At 38.4% G+C, this 17970-nt stretch overlaps 1 protein-coding gene across 2 annotated transcripts in view; it reads left to right on the forward strand.

The window, feature by feature from the left end:
- The window catches only part of SKOR2 (SKI family transcriptional corepressor 2), a 146843-nt gene that overhangs the window by 107375 nt on the left and 21498 nt on the right, over positions 1-17970 (forward strand). For both annotated transcript variants that reach the window (XM_044081806.1, XM_044081814.1), the window contains exon 8: positions 6859-6924. In XM_044081806.1, coding sequence (XP_043937741.1) covers positions 6859-6924 — 66 coding nt within the window. The remainder of the gene's footprint in view (positions 1-6858; positions 6925-17970) is intronic.

Raw genomic sequence — 17970 nt, forward strand, 5'->3', positions numbered from 1 at the left:
ACCTGGTAAAATGGATTAAATAGTTGAACGAACGAAGAGCAAAAGTCGCTGAACTAAACATGTGCTTCCTATATCTATCCATAATCCTGGAGTCCCTGTTAGGAGAATGGATAGATGAGGAAGTCTCAGACATTTCCTTTTTGGTAGCTGCCACCACCACCATGGCATCAACTGGAACACCTTTTGTTAGAAAAGATTTGTCAAGGGGGGCAGAGATGAATTTATTAGGCCTCCTAGGGACAGGCTCCATAGTATCCAGAGACTCCAACGCCCTTTGTGAGACCAGCTGCATCAGCTCATCGAAGGGCAGAGACACCCAAGAGGTGGAGGGCTGAGACCCGAAAGCCTTCAGGAGAACTAACTCATCCTCAGTAGGGCTTTTGGACTGCCAGTCACCCCTCTGCCTAAGGATTTTGAGTATCTCAGCGAATTAGATATCCTCAGAGGGTGACTGTGGGGACCCTTCTGACTCATCTAAGTCAGTATCTGATGTTAGAGACTCCTGTGAGGAGTCTAGATGTTTCCTCTTACACAATCTCTTCCTGGGAACCTCATCAGTGGGAGCTTCTGGTGAGGTCTCGGAAGAGCAGGGGCCACCCAATGGGGATCCCTGAGGCTCTGGGTCTCTACACTTGCTCAGGATGTGTGAGGCAGAAGTAGACAAAGGCACTTTAGGGAGAAGGAAGCCAGACCTGAGGTCGAGGATGTCTTAGGAGACATGACTCTTCTCTAGGCATCAAAAGCACCTCTGCTCCGATGCGAGGGAACCGATGGATCCAAAGAAACCGTCAACACCCCCGGCACCGAGACAGTGGGCTCCGAGCCCGAGGTAGGAGCCAATCTCATCTGAGTTGAAGCCCCGAGAGGTAGTCGGAATGTTGGCAATCACAGTTCAGCATACTTCATCAGAATATTTTAATGAAAACACCTTTTAAAGTAACCCCCAATGTGTCTCACAAAAAACAATAATCACAGCTAAATGTGAAACTGTGATATCAATAGCTTCAATAGCTTCTAGATCTTTTGTGACTTTATTTCATGATTTGGAAAACAAAACAGATGGTATGTTCTGAAATTCTCTCTCATTACCTTTCATTGTTTTTCCAGATATCATGTGCTACTAAGTCTATGCTTAAAAAATTTGGATGACTCCAACTGCCCTGCCTATCTATTCTATACCCACATTTTTCAATAGTTTCCATGCTTTCCTATCTCTGAATAATATTGCTGCTTTCACTGTTTACTACTAGTCATTTATTCATTCATTTATCCCCAGATTCACTCATTCTGTCATTAATTAATTCTCTAATACCTTCCTTATTCCACACAAATTCAAGGGGAGCCCTAAACAGCTATAGGGAGGGTCACCAAGTGACTTATGCCACACATTTGAAATATCATAGGTTCATAGATTAGTACTAAGCTAACTGCCCTTGAAAGCCATTTTAAACCTAGGCAATTGTCCCTTGTGAGACTCAAACCCTGCACCTTGTGTTTGCAAGGCAAACACCTTAACCATTAGGCCACCCTCCCAACCCTGTTTCAGAAGAAACAGAAGCACCAAGCAAAAAAGTCCACAGATATACAGAAGAGAACATGCCTCTCAACTCTCCCTGATTTTGTAGCATGCTCCTCATTTTGCCTCATATATTTTTTTTTTTGTGTCCCTTGTAATTTTTTTATTTTCTGGTAAGTCACTGACGATTACAATTGGTCAGTTATGTCAGACATTAGAGTTTCATACTTCATATTGTTCAGAAAATTCATGCTGTTACAAATCTTGTTGATCTATTAATTTTTTAACTGATAATAAAATAATAAAAAAGAGAGCAGGAATAGAATATTGCTTCTTTAATTCAATGGAAATCCAAGAAAAAATGTACAACATCGGCAAACACACATAGATTAATTGTTAATTTTTCTTGTAAACAATTTTAGGGCATTAATAGAATCCATTATAGAGCAAATACCCTATCAGAAATACAAGAAGGACAACCATTTTGTGAGATAAACACAGAAATAGTGTGTTTGTTAGACAGACTGATTATACTAATACCACTGTCATCATCATCTTCTTTCGGCTGTTCCTGTTAGGGGTCGCCACAGCGGATCACCTGTTTCCATTTATTCCTGTCCTCTGCATCTTGCTCTGTCACACCAACCACCTACATGTCCTCTCTCACCACATCCATAAACCTTATCTTAGGCCTCCTCTTTTCCTGTTACCTGGTAGCTTCATCCTTAGCATCTTTTTCCCAATATACTCAGCATCCCTCCTCAGCACATGTCCAAACCATTGTAATCTTGCCTCTCTGGCTTTGTCTCCAAACCTTCCAACCTGGGCTGACCATCTAATATACTTATTCCTAATCCTGTCCACCCTCGTCACACCCAGTGCAAATCTTAACATCTTTAACTCTGCCACATCCAGCTCAAACTCCTGCCTTTTTGTCAGTGTCACTGTCTCCAACTCATATAACATAGCTGGTCTCACTACCCTCTTGTAGACCTTCCCTTTCACTCTTACAGGTACTCGTCTGTCACAAATCACTCCTGACACTCTTCTCCACCCACTCCATCCTGCCTGTACTCTCTTCTTCACCTCTCTTCCACACTCACCGTTACTTTGAACTATTGACCCCAAGTATTTAAACTCATCCACCTTCGCCAGCTCTACTCCTTGCATCATCAACATTCCTCTATCCTCTCTCTCATTCACACACATATATTCTGTCTTAGTCCTGCTGACCTTCATTCCTCTTCTCTCTAGAGCATATCTCCATCTCTCCAGGGTCTCCTCCACCTGTTCCCTACTCTCACTACAGATCACAATGTCATCTGCAAACATCATAGTCCACGGGGACTCCTGTCTGATCTCATCTGTCAACCTGTCCATCACCATTGCAAATAAGAAAGGGCTCAGAGCAGATCCATGATGTAACCCCACCTCCACCTTAAATGCATCCATCACTCCCACAGCAGACCTCACCATTGTCACACTACCCTCGTACATATCCTGTACCACTCTTACATATTTCTCTGACACTCCTGACTTCCTCATACAATACCACAACTCCTCTCTAGGCACCCTGTCATATGCTTTCTCTAAGTCTACAAAAACACAATGCAACTCCTTCTGACATTCTCTGTACTTCTCCATCAACACTCTCAGAGCAAACATCACATCTGTAGTGCTCTTTCCTGGCATGAAACCATACTGCTGATCACTAATCATCACTTCCCTTCTTAACCTAGCTTCCACTACTCTTTCCCATAACTTCATGCTGTGACTGATCAGTTTAATCCCTCTGTAGTTACTACAGCTCTGCACAGCAAAAATCGGTACCAAAACACTTTTTTTCCATTCCTCGGGCATCCCCTCACTTTCCAAGATTTCATTAAACAATCTGGTTAAAAACTCCACTGCCACTTCACCTAAACACCTCCATGCTTTCACAGGTATGTCATCTGGGCCAACAGCCTTTCCGTTCTTCATACTCTTCATAGCTATCCTTACTTCCTCCTTGCTAATCCATTGTACTTCATGATTTACTATCCCTACATCATCCAACCTTCTCTCCCTCTCATTCTCTTCATTCATCAGCCCCTCTAAGTACTCTTTCCATCTGCTGAACACACTCTCCTCGCTTGTGAGTATGTTTCTCTCATTATCCTTTATCACCCTTACCTGCTGCACATCTTTCCTAGCTCGGTCCCTCTGTCTAGCCAATCGGTACAGGTCCTTTTCTCCCTCCTTAGTGTCCAAACTTTCATACAACTCTTCATATGCCTTATCCTTAGCCTTCGCCACCTCTCTCTTTGCCATGCACCTCATCTCCTTATACTCCTGTCTACTTTCTTCATCTCTCTGACAATCCCACTTTTTCTTTGCCAACCTCTTTCTCTGTATACTCTCCTGTACTTCCTCATTCCACCACCATGTCTCCTTGTCATCCTTCCTCTGTCCAGATGTCATACCAAGCACCTTTCTAGCAGTCTCTCTTACTAGCTCTGCTGTAGTTACCCAACTATTTGGTAACTCTTCACTGCCACACAGTGCCTGTCTTAACTCATCCCTGAACTTCACCTCACAATTTCCCTTTTTTTCAATTTCCACCATTTGATACTTGGTGCTGCCCTCAAATTCCTCCTCCTCTTCTTGATCACCAACATCATCCTACAAACCATCATCCTATGCTGCCTAACTACACTTTCCCCGGTCACCACATTACATTCTCCAATCTCCTTCAAACTGGCCCTCCTATGTAAGATATAATCCACCTGTGTGCATCTTCCTCCACTCTTGTATGTCAGCCTATGCTCCTCCCTCTTGTTAAAATACGTATTCACCACAGCCATGTCCATCCTTTTCGCAAAATCCACTATCATCTGACCTTCTGCATTCCTTTGTTTAACACCATACCTATCCATCACTTCCTCATCCCCTCTGTTCCCTTCACCAGCATGGCCATTGAAATCTGCTCCAATCACCACTCTCTCACCCTTGGGTACAGTCATCACCACTTCATCCAATTCACTCCAAAATTTTTCTTTCTCATCCATTGTGCACCCAACTTGTGGAGCATATGCACTAACAACATTCATCATTACACCATCAATTTCCAGCTTCATAAACATCACTCTATCTGACACTCTTTTCACCTCCAAAACACTCTTAGAATACTGTTCCTTCAGAATAACTCATATGCCATTTCTCCTGCCATCCACACCATGGTAAAACAATTTAAACCCACCTCCGATAAACCTTGCCTTACTCCCCTTCCATCTGGTCTCTTGCACAAACAATATACCAACCTTCCTTCTGTCCATCATATCAGCTAGCTCTCTCCCTATACCAGTCATACTGCCAACATTCAAAGTTCCGACCCTCACTACCACAGTCCTAGCCTTTCTCCTCTCTTCCTGCCTTCAGCCATGCCTTCCGCCTCTTCTCCTCCTTCGGCCAACAGTAGCCCAATTTCCGCCAGCACCCTGTTGGCTAACAGTACTGGTGGCGGTCATTGTTAACCCGAGCCTCGACTGATCCGGTATGGAAATATTAACTGGTGTCCACTGTGACTGGTGAAAAAGCACAGGGCATGATCAAAATCTTTAATTTCTCTAGTTATACCTTAACTGAGGCATAAAATAGCAGTTTAGTTGAAGGGTTGGGTTTTATGCCCACAATATATACTTCTATTATGGGTTCCATTAATGCCCTAGCTAAAGTGGCTATAGTCATAGAATACATGTCATATGTTGACAAATCAGGTTTAGCTTACACCTCTGTTAAAGTATATGCATCTGCTGTTTCAACATGTATACATATGGACCCTTCCGTGTACTCCAGAGCTTTGGTTAGACCATTTCTCAAGGTGGTCATTTACCTTAGGCCAGCAAGAAAATGATTCTTCCACCATGGGAGTCAGAACTATGTGTTATAAAAAATGACAATTGACTCCAGCCTCTTTTAAACCAGACGATTTATCCTCACTCCTGTATACATCTCATAAAATACTGTTTTTGATGGATATTACCTCTTCTAGAAGAAACTTAGTGCTTCAAGCCTGAGTGTGCATAGAGCCTTTCTTGGGATTTTAACAGGAAAGGATATTCTTCCATACTAGCCCTATTTTTATGCCTAAAGTTGTATCTGAAATGACCATGAATCATACCATTCACTTACCAGATTTCTTTCCAAAGCCATGGTATTCACAAGGAATGCCCCTGGATCTTCTCACTGTGTACAGACAGTTATGATTTTATTTACACAGAACCAAGGAATTCAGACAGTTGTTTGTCTCTTATGCAGGGAGACAGGGTAGACCTGTTAACAAACCAACATTTTCAGAGTGGTAGCATATTGAACTTCCCTTTGTTACTCAAAGAATTGCAACATCTACTCATAGGTTCCTAGGTTCGCAGGTTCTCGCTAGGCTATTGACCCTGAAGTATCTTTAGAAGTCTAGTCATGCATTCCCATGAAGTTCTTTGACCTTCTGATTTAAATGCCAAATAAGCCAGAGCAGCACAGCATTTACATGTTCCTGGACACATCATGTATATCCCATAAATGCCACAGTTACCACCACAGCCCATCTTAGGGGCTTTACTAAAATGACTATAAGAAGTACAATGGTTCAGAGAATTCTGTATTTTATGTGGTGGGAGTGGAGCACCTCCCTTATAAATTAAGATTTTCTGCTTACAGTCTTTTAAGACTGAAGTAAGAGTTTTACTTATGTAGACATCCTGTCACATCTCTTTTAGTCAGGTATTCTGTGGTTCAACAGCTGCTAGCAGTTCAGATATTAGAAATGAACAAGGACACATGTGGGGTGGTGAAAGCGTAGGGACAGAAGGAGACAGAAATGAAAAGGGAGAAAGACAAAGCCTTATCAAATCCTGAGGTGGTTCAAATCTTTCTACTGTAGTACAGCAATGGGCAACAAGGCATAATATAACAAGAGAAGATCGGGTGGGGTTGAGGATGAAAAATGGGAAGGAGTGAACCTGTGGTGCAGCTGATATGGATGACAAGCAAGGATTATTTAAGGAAACAGTTTATGTAGAGGGTTATTGGGTAGACCCAACCAGAAGAATTGGAAATATGTCCTTGAAGGAGGTTAAGGATGTCTGAGACCGATGGTGCACTGACAAAGAAAGGCTGTTGTACAAAATTTTGGTCATTCATGTGGGTGAATTTGACCATGCATCTATTGTCTCTATGCATCTCTATGATTTGTATATTTACAAACTCACTTGCTAATTGGATATATTGTCTCACTTGCTGGTGTCCTATAACTTTCTGAGTGTTAGAAATTTTTTCTTGAAATATTTTACTTATTTATTTTTCAGATTCCATTTGCAGCAAGTTTGATGAGAAAAGAAAAACTCAGTACGCACCTCAGCAAAAGCTAAAAGGTTAGTGTAAGACATTTATAATGCTTACTTTGTGTGTGACATAGCTGGCTTAACACTTGTCAACACTGCATTAGAATATTTAGTGATGCATATTAATAGAATGCCTGAGTTAAGATATCATTTTATATGTGACACATTATAGCAAATAGAATTTTCTTTATAAGAGCTAACATGCATGGAACACAAAATACATAACGGTTCTAGCTCTACCTGTTTTTAAGGTTTGTTGATATAGAAGCTAAACTGTTTTATTTTACTGAAATACATGTTCAGGAAGCTATGTATTGATACCTTCTGGAAATATGGTTGTGAACACCTCTGGAGAAAGACTGCAAGCAGTATGTCGGCCAAAGCTCCATCACTGATGCTGTCCTTTTAGGTTTGATTTTGCAGGACTTGGAGAAGTGGAGAGGAAAATGCTGTTTGAGTTTTGTTTCCACCTTTTTCTTTCCCCTTTTCTCCAAGTTTGTGCAACTTCAGATCTGGCATGAACAGAGCTCAAAATGGTAGGTGTTTCCCCCACATTGAGGGGCAGCAGGGCTTGCTTTTACATTTAGATGTTTTTGCAATGGATAATCATATGTTGATTGAATGATATGCAATTAGGTTAAGTAAATTGCTTTCTTGCTTCTTTCTTAATGTGAATGGAGAATATCAGTTGTACAATGCGCTGAAAGTAATGAGGTCATTATACATAATGCTCAAAGGCACTTGGTAAGGTAGCACCACAAACATAAAAGTGAAAGCAGTACAATGTGTGCACTTACTTGCATATACATCGACCTACTACTGCACATAGTTGTCCCTGTATATTGCAAATCATGACACTTCTATGCTCAACAAAACACAACAGCAGTTTCATTTTCTTCATTGTTTCTTTTGTCTTTCCTGTCACACTGTGCCTTTTCAGGTCCCATCCTCTTTGTCCTCCTCACATGTACAAGCCTACACAAACACACGTGCAAACTCACACACATTCTTACATGCCATAGTAATATAATTTCACTGTTCATTTACAAATATGGATACAAAACAATTTAGCCAACTTACCATTTCATTTGTACAACTTTTACTCTGGTTTAATATTTTCTGTTTCAAGGTACAGCTGTGGCTGTGGTAACCTTAGTTAAGCATTTAGCAAACTGCCAAAAAAAAGCCATAGTGTTCTTAGCTACTTCAAATACAGGAGCTCCTTTTTATGGCATTTCTAAGTATAATCAGAGATAATTTTTGCTATGACTATTCAAAAAATCCTTTTGATTGGTACATTTTCATGTTCAGATTGCCCATGTGTGTGTGTGTGTGTGTGTGTGTGTGTGTGTGTGTGTGTGTGTGTGTGTGTGTGTGTGTGTGTGTGTGTGTGTGTGTGTGTGTGCTTATATCTATATCTATTTCTATATCTATATCTGTGCATCTCTGGGTGAATTTCGTTGTTTGTAGCTATTCAGTGTCTCTAGTCCACCCTCTGGCAACTCTGGATAATATTAAGTGGGTAAAATCAGAGAATAAATAAAAGAATGAATGCAAAGGGGTGCTTATGCTTACTCTAAGTGTCCTTCATATGTTTCTCCACCTCTTAGTCTTTCAATTACTTTTTCTATTAAGTTGTGCAAGATGAAAATATTTAACTGCAATCATAATGTTGTATTGCTCATTTTGTATCAGAGCTGCAGGAGGGACACAGATGAATGGACTGTAGCCTCAGGCACCAACGTGCATGGAGCACTGACACCATCTGATCATTACGCATGATATATAGTATGCAGATTTAGAGGACAATGAAAAGGGTTTGTCACTCCAGGTGCCGGAATCCCTGGCAAAAGTTCTGTATCACATATTGTGAAATATTTTATTTCAGCTTTATACATCTGCTAACTATAGTCTTTGAGTTGAGTCAGCATTTTTATTGCAGTTAAATGTCTGCACAATCTGCTTGTTTTAGACATATATTTTGACTGATCTTTTGTTCTCCCACTAAAAAAAATTGTGGCTTTGAAGTATCAAGTGAGAATCCCAAGGCAAATAAACACATGGGCAGATAAAAAAAGTGAATGCAACTTTGGGACCATCAAGTACCAGTTTATATTATTCATACATATACAAGTAAATAGTTCATAGGTACGTATTAGGCTATCTGCTCTTGTGGGCCATTTTCAGCCTAGCCAGTCTCCGTTCCTAAGGTAAGAAGCAAACTTTGTACCTTTTATCTGTGAGGTAAACACCTTAACCATTATGTCAACCCAAACTCCTAGTTCCATAGAGTAACTTGCTGTATTATTATGTGGTAATAAGCAACAGAGAAATGTTGCTCAAGTTGTAATCCATTTTTTATTAAGGCTCTGCCTTTAGCGTTTACAGTTGCATCTCATCAGAAAAAATGACATATTGTATTGATTTCTGATCATACACCTTAAATGCGTACTACTGACTTTTATACCCATGAGGATTTTTCATTCCAACATTTTCTGTATGGAACTGATTACATATTCCATTTCTTGACTCTTTCTTCATAGACACACCAACTAGTGTTCTGATAACCATTTCTGTTTGACCTTTAGTTTCCTAATTAACCAATATAAGGACTGTAAAACTGAGGTATTTCTAAGTCAGTCCTTTCCATGCTCCTATAAATTATTATTAAATATTTCTTATTTCTGGATGTTATAAGCGTGTATCTCTCACATTACTTAGCCTTATTTCATGTTTTGCTCACAGTAATGAATCAAAAAGAAGCTGTATTTCTAATAACAACCATGTATTTTATATTAATATTTGTTTGAGCTGTTACATTCCATTAACCATTTACAGCTCTGAAAAACAGCAGGTCAAAAGAGCTATGCATAATTTAGATCTCTATACACTTTGAGTTCATCCATTTTACGTTTTAGTGAATTCTGTGAATCCTTATCCTATAACTGTTGCAAGCCAACCAATAGATTTATCTACTTGCAATTTTTTTCTGCAATTAAGTTATTTTAACAATAACAACTCAAAATATAGCCATTGCCCTTTACATATGTAGCTCAGACCTAAGAAAAAAGTTACTTGATAATTTGTTTTTCTTCTATAGTGTGATGGACAGTCCTATAAAAATTCTACAGGTTGTACTCCACTTCTGAAACTATGTTGCACAATGTATGTAGAATGCCTGTTACACAACTGTTTGTAATTATTTTGTCATAAAAAAATGCTCCAGATGTCTAGTGTACTACCTGCAGTTATTAACTGGCATGCCTACTGACTTGATTCCTCCAACACCAGGGAAGTACCTTTTTATTTATAACAAATATTAAGACTTCACTTGCTTGTCAGTATTTTTCAAATTTAAAACTGTTGAGTGGATTTTCTCTTGTGAGAGAAGAGGAGTGTTCAGTGTTCTGAGGTATTGTTTGCTGGATGTTTCTGTTGTCTATTAATTGGTTTTCTCTTGGTATAATTACTGCCGTGTTGAGTGGTTTTGCTGTTATTTAGGTGGAGTTATGCGATGTTGCTCACCTGACAGGCAAATTCGCTGGGAGAGACTACTGGTTTGAGCCCCCCCAACACAATGTTTTTTTTTTTTTGTTCTATCTTTTCATGTGCCAAGGTTGTTTCTCAGTGCATACATAGAATTGCATATATATTCGTGTTTTCAATGTATTCTGGATGCCATTTAACATATGTTGACAAACGTGAATATTGATATAATGTTAGACTACCATATACACACACACACACACACACACACACACACACACACACACACACACACACACACACACACATGCATATAGATCTAATCTGTGTATGTGTATATATATATATATATATATATATATATATATATATATATATATATATATGTGTGTGTGTGTGTGTGTGTGTGTGTAATCACACATATGAATATAGATATAGATATAGATATAGATATAGATATAGATATAGATATAGATATAGATATGCATGTAGCTTACATGTGCAGGGCTATTTTCACAATTACTGGTTTCTCTTCCAGAGAGTTATTTGGAGCTTTACTCATTACTGCTTTTGAGTGGGTTAGGTCTGACAATCCCATCACACTTAGTTGGTGTTTTATGTAGTTTAAAAATTAGCCTAACAAGAAAAGATTTCATTAAATAGAATTTTTTTTTCCTTAGCTAAAGAGTTTCTTGACAGCTATACATTAAAAGGAAGCATTCAGTTATTCAAAATGTGGCAAGCCAAAAATGTACTGGTCTCATTTTGTGATTGCTGTGCATTGCCTTTAACCGTGGTTTCAACTACCCAAGATTACTCAGAACTAAAATTAACAATTTAAGCCACAAAAATTCCAGTTATTACCTCATTTAATCATTTAAAATACCTATATATGTCATAAAGAGCATCAACATAACATAATAATGTAAAACTTCATGACTCATTTTTCTGCTTCAAAGAAGTCACAGAGCATTAATGAATTGAAGCAGAAAAATAAACCTGATGACAAAAATGAACAGGCATGTCTGGTAGTTTTTGTACATGCTGTATACTTCACCTTTTCAACTTAACTGCTGCACTTATCATCCTTTGTTTTGTTTAACCACCTCGTCTGGGACTGTTCCTAGTGTGCATCTCCTTTTTGTTGTTATCATCCTTTGTTTTGTTTAACCACCTCGTCTAGGACTGTTCCTAGTGTGCATCTCCTTTTTGTTGTTATCATCCTTTGTTTTGTTTAACCACCTCGCCTGGGACTGTTCCTAGTGTGCATCTCCTTTTTGTTGTTATCATCCTTTGTTTTGTTTAACCACCTCGTCTAGGATTGTTCCTAGTGTGCATCTCCTTTTTGTTGTTATCATCCTTTGTTTTTGTTTAACCACCTCGTCTGGGACTGTTCCTAGTGTGCATCTCCTTTTTGTTGTTATCATCCTTTGTTTTGTTTAACCACCTCGTCTGGGACTGTTCCTAGTGTGCATCTCCTTTTTGTTGTTATCATCCTTTGTTTTGTTTAACCACCTCGTCTAGGACTGTTCCTAGTGTGCATCTCCTTTTTGTTGTTATCATCCTTTGTTTTGTTTAACCACCTCGTCTGGGACTGTTCCTAGTGTGCATCTCCTTTTTGTTGTTATCATCCTTTGTTTTGTTTAACCACCTCGTCTAGGACTGTTCCTAGTGTGCATCTCCTTTTTGTTGTTATCATCCTTTGTTTTGTTTAACCACCTCGTCTAGGACTGTTCCTAGTGTGCATCTCCCTTTCGCTGAATAGGCACTGCCTTGTGTTAAACCATATACTAATCACTTCAGCCTGCACACTTGCCTTTAAGCAGTTACTCTGTTGAAACATACAACCCTCCTGTAACCGCTATGATTTCAACATACTGCACTGTCTCAGCTTTTAAGTCTGTACTTTTGTCTTTGGTAAGCAGTTATGTTGATGAAACATAAGATCCTTCTTCCTGTTCCATTTTTGTGATTTCAGTAAACTGCCCTATTCCAGCCTTTACGTCTGCACACTTGTCTTTAAGCAGTTATCTGAATGAAACATATTACCCTCCTATATCTTCTATTATTTCATCATATTTCAGTCAGTTTGTTATGTGCTAGTAGCAGGTTTTCTGGTCCAACAGTTATTCTTAATTCTTTGCACATGTATCCAGAGAAGAGCCCATAGCCTTATTGTGTTTCTTTGTGTTTTCTCCGTCATGTCTTTAACCTCATATAAATGTGTCTAATAGAACTATATAACATTATTAATATTTCCCTCACTGATGGATACATATTTATCAGCATTTATTTAATCTGATACGATTGCCTACGAGTGACATCCTTGTGTTTTGATAACTCATATCTCTTCTTTCATCACATAATCCACTCTAGCATCTTATTCCCAAGGGTACTTTAGTGACTCCCATGCACAGACCTTAAGTTATTGTTTTCTTATCTTTCTGAAATGTCTGCCTGTTGCATAATTTATTGTTCTTTACCATCTGCATTTTTTGACATACTGTCCTGTTATTACCCTTCCTCTAATTTTATTAATATACCTGAACATGGATTTTCTCTTTATAACTCTGGTCTATTTCCTGGTGTGAGTCTGTTCTGTTTTTCCATTTCTGTATTTTCTACTGTTTACCTACCATACAGTACCATTGTGCACTGCATTTCCCTTCATTTCCTGACTGACTTCTTTAGAGCCTCTGACTTATCGCAATGCTGTAAAGTAGGAACGTGTGTTCTACAGAAATTGCTGTGTGCATTTAAGGGAGTTACTGTGCTTATTGCATTACCTGCAATACAATGTCTTTGCTTGTCTCTGAGTCATGCCTGGTCACATTTTCATTCACCACTAGGTAGCTTACTGTCAGGCTCACCACTAGGTAACTTACTGTCAGGCTCACCGGCTCACCACTAGGTAACTTACTGTCAGGCTCACCGGCTCACCACTAGGTAACTTACTGTCAGGCTCACCACTGGGTAACTTACTGTCAGGCTCACCACTAGGTAACTTACTGCCAGGCTCACCACTAGGTAACTTACTGCCAGGCTCACCACTAGGTAACTTACTATCAGGCTGATTATTGTCTTGTACCCCATTTTCATTTTTACTAAGTGCTGTCTTTTTTTTTTTTATTTGTATCACCCACAGTCTGGGGTTGGGAGGTTGGCCTAATGGTTAAGGTGTTTGCCTTGCAAACACAAAGAACAGGGTTTGAGTCTCACAAGGGATAATTGGCTAGGCTTAAAATGGCTCACAAGGGCAGTTAGCCTAGTACTAATCTATGAATCTATGAACCTATGCTACTTTGGTCTATGATACCATCTCCTATAAAAAATAAAATGTAGGTAATGATAAACTTCTTCTTCTTCCTTTGGCTTTTCCTGGTTAGGGGTCACCAGAGCGGAACTCCGGTCTGCTAATGATTGGCAGCAGATTTTTACGGTGTCGAGTTGCCAGCCCGAATGCCCAACCTTCAACAAAGGCACGCCCATTCACGCATGTGTTTCAAATGCCACTCAACTGCGGGGAGGACATGCAGACTCCACACAGAAGGCGTTCCAGTCGAGAATCGAACAGGAGTACCTCTTGCTGTGAGGCGACAAACTTAAAATAAAAGGTTGGCCTGAATTTGTCCACAAATAGACTTAAAAAGACAAAAGTCATGGACATTCAGAATTGCCATATAGCTAAAACATCTGATGTCCTTAAAGGGTCATTTGCATATATTCCATGTTGCCTCTAATACAAGAGTAAGGAATCACACATTTGAAAGTCTAGCTTTGCTATATTTTCCTTCTTGCTTTTACTGATTGGCTTTTCTATGTGAACTTTTTACTCATTGTTTTAATATGACTGTTTCATGGAAAATGTAAACTTCACAGAGCAAGAACAGTGAGACATATACTGTAAAAAGAATATATTTAACAAGAAATTGTGATTACGTGTTACCTATCTATCCATCCATCCATCCACAACCGCTTTTTCCCATTTTTGCATATGGGTTTGGGGCGTCACTTCAACAGTGACTGTCATGTAGAGCCAAGGTTCACACTGCCAAGTTGTAACTTCAAAAAGATTACAAATTGTAGAACAAGCATGTTACTCATTTGAGTTGGTACATGATAAAATTGACACGGATGTTGCAATCACATTCTGCTGTACACTTCCTTATTCAGCTCTACTAACCCATTTCAGAATGTGTAACATTTGGTGTTTGAAAATATAAATAACAAGATAACAGACAAGATAGCACATAAGACTGTGTGCTGCTAGTTTCATCAATCTTACTTCCAGAGAGGGAAACAATGTACAGCAAACAACACCACACAGTGCAGATCCTGAACTACGAATTAGATTAAAGGCATCAATATTTAAAGATGTACATGCTTTGTTCCCCTATTTCAGAAGTAAAAGATTTGCCTATCATTCGAGGTTGATAGTTACGCACTACATAGTATATTAGCATATACCTGTTGACATTTAAATATGCATTGTTCTCAGATATCCTGCTGTACATAAGCTTCTATAATGGTAATTATTTACCACAGATACATCATGGAAACATTCCGTTATTGCATGGAATAGATATCATCTCGTTCAGATCTTTCTATGTGTTCATAACTGATGATACTTTTCAGTTCTAATTTTGCGTCTTAGTTCATAAACTTTCTACCGAGCTGGATTTTATAACCATCTTTCAAAGCTTTGACTACACTGAGGATTATATAGCCTGAAGTGTTGCTGATGATAGGCTAAGAACAAGTAGTGAGAAGTCTCTAATAAGTCCAGCAGGATGTTCCTCTTTAACACATTCCTTTAGCAATGCCTCTTGGGACATCTCTTCATTATCTGTCTCTGGCGGCACTTCTCTGAATACCTTACTATTTATGTAAGCATAATGAACACACTCTCTATGTTCAACAGTCATTATCACATATTTTTGAGACTTGACTTCTACTTCTTCAAAGCACTTTTCTAAGTATACAAAATGGCCCTGGTTGCTAACATTGCTTCAAACCAAAACCGGCTGGTTGCTTCTAACTGGAACACTGTTGAATTCTCACTGTGTCCCTCTCTTTCCAAAAAAGACAGTTGTCTAGTATGCTGGTCATGACAGTTTCTGACTTGACTGATTTTGGCTCATTCTTTCTTGTATGTCCATTTAGCTTACTTTTAAAGAGTGAGTAAAGCACAGTAGATACAGGAATTTTATTTCTAAACCTATCACTCATCAATAGCTGAATAAGCAATAGTCAAAAACTTTCCATTATGATACTTCTATTGTCCAGCAAAGCTAAGTGCAGATCTGCATTACAGTCAGTGTTGATGCTGTATGACTCATGGCTTATTGGCTTGACCTGTACATTGTACAGCAGGATACTTATTTATTCACAGAGAATGCCTGGAAAAATGCACTCAAAAAGGAGGTAAACTAAGGCTCACTCACTACAAAATCATCAAGGAATAAAGGTATCAATCATAAAAGCACTTTCATTATGAAAAATAAATAAATTCAGAAGTTACTATGGGGAGTAAGTTAAAAAACATAAAATGAGGAAGATAAACATACTCCATAAGGGTGACAGTCTTCCAACATGAGAACATTTAAGGTAGTCATTTCTAAGGAGTATAGTGGATGGACATTGCTTTAGATCAGTTATGGTAGGATCATTTGGACATGCACATTTTTATACCAATTAGTGAGAGGTTTTAAATTAAACAAAGTGCTTTAGAAATAGAAAACAACTCAGGAAGTTAAGATTTCAGGAAAGAAACAAGTATCCAGAACAAAGTTTGCATGTGGAGTCATGGAATGTTCCAGAACTAGATCTACTTGAAAAAGATTTTTTGGTGATGCAGTTTGATATTATGGAAGTAAAAATGATTTTAAGCAGGTGATTTTGGAGGATATTCCACAGACAGTTGGGTTGAGATTTCAGTTTTATCCTTTATTACATGACCGGCCACTGGAACGTTTAGTTCAAACTTTTAATGAATGGTATTTTGAACTGACATCATCTTCTGATTTAGGTATAGTTAAATTTATTTGGCAAGGTAAAGACAAGATTTCGATTTTTAATTAGAGACCCTTGACCATGTTAAATATTGACTATAAATTAGAGGGCATAATTTCACAGTTGAGGGTAGACTCTGTTATACCTACATTGATAGAACCAGAGGTTTAAAATTTAGGAACAGACAAGTCTATCTAAGTGTTATTGTTTTTATTGAAATAAGAGGTGGTGTTGATTCATGAAAATCTGAATCATATTGCTGTTAGCTATGGCACATATAAGATATTTGACAAATATTTCACATGACAGTATATATGAGTTTTTTGTGCCTGCGTTTACAGTTTTTTATACTCCCCCCCCCCCAATAAATACATGAGAATGCTTGTCTTCATCCCTAGGTTTATAATGCTCATAAAACGTCAGTTAGGATGATCAGGAAGGGTGGGTACATGCTGGTTCTATTGCTGTCTGCTTAATAATGATTGCTGACATTTGGGAGGTTAAGGGAGCTTTCGGTTCTTGGGGTTATAAAGTATCTAATGGTAAACTTTTGCAAAGTGTAGTTAGCTACATGGATGATATTATTCTAATAGTACAGAGACAGAATGTTAGACATTTTTCTTTAATATTGACTTATTATGTGAGAGAGGTTGGCCTCAGCTTGAACAAACATAAATGGAAGGGATTTGAAGGTACTGGACTGGGAAGTGTTTGTTTTCATCTCAGAAGATTAGTATGTTGTAGATTGCATTTGGTACTCAAACTTGTGTTAAGGTAGAGTGAGTAAAACTTTGAAAGAAGAGAAAGACATTATTTCAGGGCCAATTGCTTATAAGATACCTTTCAAGAAAACATGTATTTGGTAAAAAGTGTATTTCTAGGTAGGCTTAGTTATTTCAGTTCAATTTTTCCCCTTCATGGTGATATGGAGTCTTAATTATATGTCATTTTCTTTAGTGTTGTCTGGGGTTCTAGACTGAACCCTATAAAGAGGCAGAGTCTATATCAAAAAGTCATATTTGGAGTCTGAACATGATTAACCCTGCTGTTTTATATCCCCCTTACATTTTTCTATTTGATACAGGCAATTGTTTTATATAAGTGTATTTTAGAGATTTATTGTGCATAAAATATGTGGAATTATGAATTATATGAACAAGAAATTAGACAGTGGTGGAAACTGGTTTCCATATTGCAGGAGAAAAATTATATATTGGAAAGATGTCTGGGTCAACAATATTGAAGACAGACTTTGGTATGAAAGGGTAATAGACAGGTGCTATGCCATCCCATCTTGGGACATGTTATCCCTGGAATGTCATAATTTTATTTTGCATAGACTTTCGTCTGTAAGTTATCAGTCCCCTTTATATGGTTTCTCATGAAGACTGGACCCAGATTACTTGCCTGTTAAAACTTTACTAAAACATAAGTTGTTTCTGAGACACCTTGTTTTTTCCCTTGTTGCTTGGTGAGAACATACTTGAAAATATTTTTGGATTGTAATAGGGTAAAGGGGTTCCAGGCTTCACTTGTTAGTAAGCTAGGTTTGCATGTTCTGTAGATGTTATGTATGTG

The sequence above is a fragment of the Protopterus annectens genome, chromosome 1.part1 (assembly GCF_019279795.1).
Source record: "Protopterus annectens isolate FY-2018-M chromosome 1.part1, PAN1.0, whole genome shotgun sequence".
Lineage (NCBI taxonomy): Eukaryota > Metazoa > Chordata > Ceratodontiformes > Protopteridae > Protopterus > Protopterus annectens.